This window comes from Oncorhynchus keta, chromosome 7 (assembly GCF_023373465.1).
Source record: "Oncorhynchus keta strain PuntledgeMale-10-30-2019 chromosome 7, Oket_V2, whole genome shotgun sequence".
Taxonomy (NCBI): Eukaryota; Metazoa; Chordata; class Actinopteri; order Salmoniformes; family Salmonidae; genus Oncorhynchus; species Oncorhynchus keta.
In genome coordinates, this window is record NC_068427.1 from 27,590,567 (window position 1) to 27,599,735 (window position 9,169).

The 9,169-nt window shown below is 41.6% G+C and overlaps 1 protein-coding gene across 1 annotated transcript; it reads right to left on the reverse strand.

Annotated features, from left to right (window-relative positions):
- Positions 1-1,853: 1,853 nt before the first annotated feature.
- On the reverse strand, positions 1,854-6,061 carry LOC118386264 (acyl-CoA-binding protein-like). Its single transcript, XM_035773870.2, has 4 exons — positions 5,897-6,061; positions 2,771-2,888; positions 2,609-2,671; positions 1,854-2,393 (listed from the first exon to the last, which is right to left on the reverse strand). Exons 1-4 carry the CDS (start codon positions 5,903-5,905, stop codon positions 2,320-2,322), a joined length of 264 nt encoding a protein of 87 aa, XP_035629763.2. The 5' UTR covers positions 5,906-6,061; the 3' UTR covers positions 1,854-2,319.
- Between the last annotated feature and the right edge of the window lie 3,108 nt (positions 6,062-9,169).

Sequence of the window (9,169 nt, forward strand, 5' to 3'; positions counted from 1 at the left end):
GTGTCTGTTACTTGAACTCTGTGAAGCATTTATTTGGGCTGCAATTTCTGAGGCTGGTGATTCTAATGAACTTATCCTCTCCAGCAAAAGTAACTCGGGGTCTTCCTGTGGCGGTCCTCATGAGAGCCAGTTTCATCATAGTGCTTGATGGTTTTTGCGACTACTTGAAAAAACTTTCAAAGTCCTTGAAATTTTCCAGATAACTTTAAGGTCAGTCAATGATGGACTGGCATTTCTCTTAGCTTATTTGAGCTGTTCTTGCTATAATATGGACTTGGTCTTTTACCAAATAGGGTTGTCTTCTGTATACCACTCCTACCTTGTCACAACACAACTGATTTGCTCAAATGCATTAAGGGGGAAAAAACACTCAAATGTAACTTTTAGCAAGGCACACCTGTTAATTGAAATGAATTCTGAGTGACTACCTCATAAAGCTAGTTCAGAATACCAAGAGTGTGCAAAGCTGTCATCATAGAAAAGGGTGGTTACTTTAAAGAAATGTTCAAATGTTTTAACACTTTTGTTTGGTTACTACATGATTCCATATGTGTTCATTGTGTTTGTCTTCACTATTATTCTACAATGTGGAAAATAGTAAAAATGAAGAAAAACCATTGAATGAGTAGGTGTGTCCAAACTTTTGACTGGTAATGTATGATTAACAAACATTATTCATAAAACAATGTAAGTCCCCTCCCCTAGTTATTCAGCCAGAATGGATTTATTTAGTTTTTTACAGTTATTAGAAGTCCGGTCACGGGATACTTTGCTATCGCCAGGAGGAGACATGAAGGAAGAATGTTCCATGAGTGCATGAGAGATTTGCGGCAAGAATATGGCCATTGTAGATTCCCAATCTCATGCAATTATTTTATGAACGCACTGAGTAGAAACGTTGTCTCAAACAGTGAGAAAGCAGTGCAAAGTTCGACTTCCCTCCTGTGAACCACTGTTTGAGCCCCACAGTGGAGGTGTCATAATACCAATAAAACCTAGCGAATGAGAAACATTTAAAATAAGGGCTGTGTTTCGTTTATGCTTACCCTGGCGTGACGTTTTGATAATCATGGAAATCTCTCTATTTGGCTCTATTTACTGATTTTGAAAATGCTCATTAGCATTAAAGTAGACATTATGCAAGATTACAAATTCCTGCATGTCATATCGAGCTGACACCTTAGATAACAGGTAGTGTCAATTTCAAACTTACACAAGACATTCAGAATTGTCCATTTTAAAGAAATGTAGACTATTACTACATTTAGCTAACATTAGTTAATCCAGACATTTTTACCTTTACCTCGATTCAGCAGTCTCGTCCAGATCATTATGGCATTTGTAGTTATGATAGCCACATTATCAGCTAATTAGCATTTCATTTTTGGGGTAAATGCCAATATATTGTAAGTCACTTCGTCCTAGAGAGATATACACGGTTATCAAAATGTTACGCCATGGTAAGCCTACATGAAACAGACCTTATTAAGTGTCTCTAAAATCCCCTCTGGGCAAAATCTAATGGTGGAAAAACAATTGGCATAATTTTCCTTGTTTGACCACTAGGTTTTATGGGGATTATGGTACTGTATTGGTTAACTGATAAAAGCTAACCATTCCTACAAGAAGTATAAAGATATTGGGGAGCTGTCGGAAGCATTATTCAAGAAACGAGTGTTTCTCAAGACCTTTGTCCCAAGGAGATGGTGCAACAAAACAGGGTGGTAAAGGGACAATAAAGTATTCTTCTTGATTTTAGTTTTATATTTACTGAATATACACATTTAGTTAAATGTGCAGAGTCAGACAAGTAAGATCTCATCACATGAAATAACCAAGCATGACAACAGAAATGTTAAAACAAATGTAGACTTTATGGAGTTCCTGGGCTGTACAACCAGTTCATTAGGAAATTGCTGGTGGAGGACGGCTTGACTCGGTCCGTCGCAGCGGCTTGTCAGCCCTGTATTCTCAGCTTGACCATAGGTGGTCCACACTAGGCATACAGCGTTCGCATGCAATACAGTCGCAAACATACCTGGGTCCAACACATATGTAAAATACATAAGGTGGGCTTGAGTTCTTGTTTTGTACCATTTGAATAGTCCAAAAAGTGCCAACTAAAATCACCCCGCAAGCTACTCCGCTAAACCAAGCACACCTCTAGAATGACAAAGTATTTTACATATGCATTTGCCCCAGGTCTTGTAGCAAAGGGCATACTACTGGAATTTAAGGCATCTCACAGGGACGAGGTGTGGGCTGACCACAGAGGTCATGGTTCTACACTGCCAGCGGTCGAGCCCAGTCAGTAGGTTCTTAGACTCCGTACTTCCCTTTAAGCTCCTCTACCAAGGCAATGTACTCCTTCCTGGCTTCCTCTTGGTTCTTTCCTATAAGAGGCACAAGGAAAAACACATTCATAAAACATGCTGATAACAGGTTACTGTTCAAAGATTGTCTGGCTCAACCAGTACACTTATGACTAAATGCATTGAGCTGAAGGGATCCACAGCTGTCTAAATATGATTCCCTGTGAATTACAAATCACTTAAGGTGAACCGTGCCCTCTACAATCTAAATGTGGGCAGGACCACAGGAAACACACCTTTCTCCTTCTCCCAGGCGTCCCACTTGGCTTTCCCAGTGAAATCAAGCATCCCAGGACGAGCTTCAGAAACAAAGTAAAAAACACAATCAACAGACTATACTCAATACAATGAGCCATCTACACTTGAGGGGTATCACAAAGCACTGGATGCTGGCTTACCGGTGTTGACATCGCCCACTTTGGCCTGTTTAAACAGAGCATAAACCCTGAGCATCTCTGCATCTGCTGGTTTGGCCTTCAGCTGCTTCACCTCCTCTGCAGCCTTATCAAATTCTGCCTGGATGGGATAGAGGCAAAATATGTGATTAAAGTCAGCTAAACAGAGAAAGAAAAGCCTACACTGGAAAATGGCTGCTTCCAAGTGAAATTGGAGAGATATGATGGCTTTTGTACGGGAACCTTTCATGTCTATCTCATTGCAAAATGCCAGCAACCTTACAGCAGATCTATGTCAGAAAAAGGTTCAGCTAGATAATCACCGGATAGCAATTGAGTCAGCACTGGCGTACATTGAACCTTGATCTCATATAGGTCTATTTGGCTTAGCCTACAGACAGTAAAACTACAAAGTCAAGATGACATTCCATTGTGAGCAACTGGAGACCAGAATGGCAGAACATAGAAACTGGCCTCAACCAGAACTACTGAGTATGGAAACAAATCATTGTTGCTGAAAAGGAGGTCTTTGCTGCCAAGAAAGAAAAAAAAGCAGGCCCCCCAGCAGTACAATGGTCCTCTGAGTGGGCTGAGCTTGAGCAACACTACAAAATGCCACACTGGATGTGCCACCCTGCCAACTGTGCCAAAGGGGGAAGAGAGACAAAACACTGGTTGCTTTTCCTTTTGTATAGCCTAAGAACATAGGCAGTCTGTTGCCTCCACTTATAGTTTAGCCATTATTTGTGTCACTGAAATGTTTGGTGTCAGATGGCCTGGATGTTGCTTTTGCAACCCACCCAGAGGCAAGATTGGATTACAAATCACCCTGGTCAGAGTCCAAGTAGAGGTAATAACCTGGGGAAAGTACCCAACCCTCATCTGTACAGCCTCCAAGGCAGGTTTTAAAAGACAACACATTAAGTGTTTTGGGGTTCCTGAGTGACGCAGCGGTCTAAGGCACTGCTTCTCAGTACTAGAGGCATCAGTACACACCCTGGTTTGATTCCAGGCTGTATCACAACAGGCCGTGATTGGGAGACCCATAGGGCGGCGCTCAATTGGCCCAGTGTCGTCCGGGTTAGGGTTTGGCCGGGGCAGGCCGTCATTGTAAATAATAATTTGTTCTCAACTAACTTGCCTAGTTAGATAAGGGTTCGATTAAAAAAAACATTTCCAAAAAGGTGTTGTGCATCTATTAGCTTTGCACCTGCTCACTCAGACATTGTAAATGTTATACACAAAATAGTTCCAGGGAAAAAGCTTTGCATTGCAGTCCTGCCAGATACAAAGCATTGTGTATCAATGCAAATATAATGCTCATTTGAGTCTAGATTGACGCAGATAAGGAAGGAGACAACCCGGCATGGTGCTTATGTATGAGAGTTTAGCAGCTAACTACAAAATAATCTGGCCTGAAGGTAATGGCTAAACAAACACATTATCTGAACTAAAAATATATATAAACAGCCAAGGTCTTGAGTTAATGTTGCAATATGTGTGAGGCAACCCACTAAAAATGTGACACAGCCAAAACCAATGTAATCTAATCTACTCAGCTAAACAACAGATATCCAATATGCTTTGGTCTCCGCTTCAATGGGAGGACAGAGATCAGGTTGCAAAACTCACTGATTAAAATATTATCTCTCCCTGGCTACAACTCACCTGTGAACTTTTATAAGGGGGTATTCATTATGGAAACATTTACCGTTTTAAGAACCAAATGGAAGCAAGCAACGTAGAACGAGAGTTTCTATTTGACAAATTCAGTTAGGTTCCGCCCTGTTTCGTTAGCTTCCGTTTTAAGAAATGTTTTGCGACAGAATAGGCGTAATGAATATGCCCCCAGATGAGGCAGAGGGCATGAGCTGAAGGGACAAAGTACAAACCGGTAAAATAAATGTGAGAAACTCCAACAGTGCTTTTACCTTCAATTTGATAGAACTGCATAATTTTTCAAATCAAATACTTACTTACAAGCCCTTAACCAACAATGCAGTTAAGAAAAAATACCTACAAAGAATATAATTAAAGAGCAGCAGTAAAATAACAATAGCACGGTTATATACAGGGAGTACCAGTACAAAGTCAATGTGCGAGGGCACCGTTAGTCGAGGTAATTGAGGTAATATGTACATGTAGGTAAAGTTATTAAAGTGAGTATGCATAGATAAAACAGAGTAGCGGGGGGCGCAATGCAAATAGCCTGGGTAGCCATTTGATTAGATGTTCTGGAGTCTTATGGCTTGGGGTAGAAGCTGTTTAGAATCCTCTTGGACCTATACATATTTAGGTATATGTAAACAGATATAACGTGACTAATTTATATATACATTCATTCCTCTAACCAGAAACACAGATGCTTGCCATTTGTTTTCTGCAAGTTCAATAATGGGTTTATTAAATGGGAGTTTATGACACTGCGTTCCGGGCGCGAGCCTTCTTGCCTTCGAGTGACCATGTGATTATAAGAGCTGCGCAAAACTGCAAAATGTCTTCCTTCATCCTATAAGAACAAGCTAGACTTTAGTCAACGTTAGATATAATTACTTTCACATGCTTCTTCTCACCAGGATATTACGCAAGCAATCATATTACAACAGAGGCGCGTGTGAAGTCCACACACAATAGCCTTGGGCTATGTCAAAGCCGCACCGCACCACACCCTTTAAGCAGGGTGACAGAAGTGCCAAAGCCAGGCAATCCTCTGGCACTCTGGTTTGTCAGTGACATTAGCTTGCTAGATATTGAGCTGTCAAACAAATGAAATAGTGGGTGGAAGCAAGGGCATTGCGCCTTTTTAAAGGCAATAACATTAATCAAGTTTAATTCAAAATTGCCACAAGACCGAAGGGGATAACTAGTAACTTAGTTACTATAATTAGTGGTGCCAGGTCAAGTGCCAACTCCAGTTTGGCAAAAACGATACGCTCTTTACTTGTGTTCTAGCTAGTAAGCTAATTTACCATTAGCTAACAAAGCCTAGTCGACATGTTAGTGAAACTTGGACCAGGAAATCAAACCGCTGTCTTTGCGGGTCTCTACAATAATAATAATAATACAACTACCATGTTATGGTAACTAGCCACAATATAATGTAAAACAAAATACAAATTCGATCCAAACCTCAGACATGGTTTTCAATTCCTTTTGAAGGCCCTTAGTAAAGTCACAGAACACTGCTGGCGTCCACAGCCCAGAACTAACGGAAAGGAGAGTAGACCGTTCCTAATGTGTGTATCGTGAGCAACAATAGTGGTATCGGCGGTTCGCCTTTAAAATAAAAGTCACCCATTGAAACATGCAAACGGATAAAGTGCCCAACGTTCTGAAGTCTATACATTCACAGTGCGATTGTGTCAAATTAACTACTTATTGTATTTTGTTGAATGTATATAACATTCCAACCTTGTTTAGCGTTATCGGTTTGTATCGGTATATCAATTGGGGACTTTTATTTTGAATGCAAACCGCCGACTTTTGCTGCTAATGTTTACTCACGACACAGTGATCTGTTCCTCCAAGCGTTTCGCTACTGTGCGAGGCGATACCGCCCCTCAATTCCATTGGTAGATTTAACGAATGACATTCACGCAACATCTCGGTTAGTTCGGGTGAGTAAATGTAACCAATCAAATCCCTCAATTCATTGGCACGAGTAGTGGTCCCACTAAAGTGGGGCACGGGGTCATGGGGATGTGTGTCTGCAACAATTAAATATGTATCTCTACTAAAGACAGACAACACAGTCTTCTCCAATAGGTCGTTATCATTAAAACGTCACAATTAGGTGAAGAACGTTCGATTTGCCTGCTTTCCCGGCAAGGAGATCGATCACCAGCTCCGCTAAAACCACTGACCACTGCCTGCTGTTTTAAGTGATTGTTAAATAAATTAACTTTTTTTGTTGTAATATCATCACCACTTGAAGAGCATGGTCAGAACCACATTTCCGAATATTCCATGCAAAACAATTGCGCACATTTAGATTAAAGTTAATACAAGAAACTTTTTGCTAAATTCGCGTTATTGTACATTGCTCTTTTGTTACCTTTTTTGTATGTTCAAAAGCACACTATACACATTGCGGCAATTTTAGTTTCAAGGTGCCAGCAATTAGAAAAAACGAAAAAGTAGATTGTGCTGATTTATTGGGGGGCATTGAACCATGTCTCGCGCTGTAGTTAAAACATTCAGCGGATAGGGTTTGGTCTCTCCTATCATTGCTATGCAGAAGACACACAATTAATCTTCTCCTTTCCCCCTTCTGATGACCAGGTGGCGAATCGCATCTCTGCATGTCTGGCAGACATATCAGTGTGGATGACGGATCACCACCTCAAGCTGAACCTCGGCAAGACGGAGCTGCTCTTCCTCCCGGGGAATGACTGCCCGTTCCATGATCTCGCCATCACGGTTGACAACTCCATTGTGTCCTCCTCCCAGAGCGCTAAGAACCTTGGCGTGATCCTGGACAACACCCTGTCGTTCTCAACTAACATCAAGGCGGTGGCCCGTTCCTGTAGGTTCATGCTCTACAACATCCGCAGAGTACGACCCTGCCTCACACAGGAAGCGGCGCAGGTCCTAATCCAGGCACTTGTCATCTCCCGTCTGGATTACTGCAACTCGCTGTTGGCTGGGCTCCCTGCCTGTGCCATGAAACCCCTACAACTCATCCAGAACGCCGCAGCCCGTCTGGTGTTCAACCTTCCCAAGTTCTCTCACGTCACCCCGCTCCTCCGCTCTCTCCACTGGCTTCCAGTTGAAGCTCGCATCCGCTACAAGACCATGGTGCTTGCCTACGGAGCTGTGAGGGGAACGGCACCTCAGTACCTCCAGGCTCTGATCAGGCCCTACACCCAAACAAGGGCACTGCGTTCATCCATCTCTGGCCTGCTCACCTCCCTACAACTGAGGAAGTACAGTTCCCGCTCAGCCCAGTCAAAACTGTTCGCTGCTCTGGCCCCCAATGGTGGAACAAACTCCCTCACGACGCCAGGACAGCGGAGTCAATCACCACCTTCCGGAGACACCTGAAACCCCACCTCTTTAAGGAATACCTAGGATAGGATAAGTAATCCTTCTCACCCCCCTTTTAAGATTTAGATGCACTATTGTAAAGTGACTGTTCCACTGGATGTCATAAGGTGAATGCACCAATTTGTAAGTCGCTCTGGATAAGAGCGTCTGCTAAATGACTTAAATGTAAATGTAAATGTTTTCCCTAATTACCAGAGCCACAAAGGTAAAATTGGCTAGATTTAAAAAAATATATATACAAACAGCAGGTTTTTAGTCATTAATAGAAAGGTTTGAGTTAGGCATGCGTTTACCAGTGTGGTTAAGGTTAGGTTTAAAATCCAATTTTGAAGATAAACCCCGCCAATTTCTACAAGTTATGACTTTGTGGCTGTGGTAACTAGTGACGACCAGTGTATAGTGATAAAATTATGTCTGAATTCCAACATCTTTATGCACGTTCGCAATGGATCATGTAATTCCAAATCGGCTGTGTGAGGGTAGCCTTATGATATCTCTCATCGGATTTTAAAATATTTTTTGCATTGTAATTTCAGAAAATGTCCATAATATATTTGCAATAGTAGTGGAATAATTGTTTCACATTATTACTTAAGCAGCAGTGTTTTGATTGGCTGTGATATTCACTCATTAATTAATCCTGCTGGACCAGCATCCGTTGGCTTTGGTGCTGTGTTCTTTTTTGGTGGGGTTTAACAGAAGTTGGCATCCAATGTGTTGCATTAGTGCCACCAACAGGACTGGAGTATAAATACATCCATTCTACTTTGATACACGTGTAAAATGAACACATTTTCCCTGCCAACTATCCCCCTACACTCATAAAAAAGGCACTACCCCATTCCCCTATCTGATCCTACACCAGGCCAACGCCCTGGGAGGACAGGACACTACCATTCAACACCCCCTGTAACTCTTTTGCAGTAAAATCTCTTTTTATTTTTTTCCCACCATTATTTAACCAGGTAGGCCAGTTGAGAACAAGTTCTCACTTACATCTGTGACTTGGCCAAGATAAAGCAAAGCAGTGCGACAAAAAAACAGCACAATTGTTACACATGGGATAAGCAAAAGTACAGTCAATAACACAATGGAAATCTATATACAGTGTGTGCAAATATCAAGGAGGTAAGGCAATAAATAGCTGATGTTTAAAGTTAGTGAGGGAGATGTAAGTCTCCAACTTTTGCAACTTTTGATTTTTGCGATTCGTTCCTGTCATTGGCAGCAGAGAAGATATTTTTGGTCATAAGTTGCAGTAGCAGCAACATTATGTACAAAATAAGTTTTAAATAAAAGAGTTACAAACAATGTAAAAATGTTTTAAAAAAGATATAGCACAGATGTTTAGGAGCC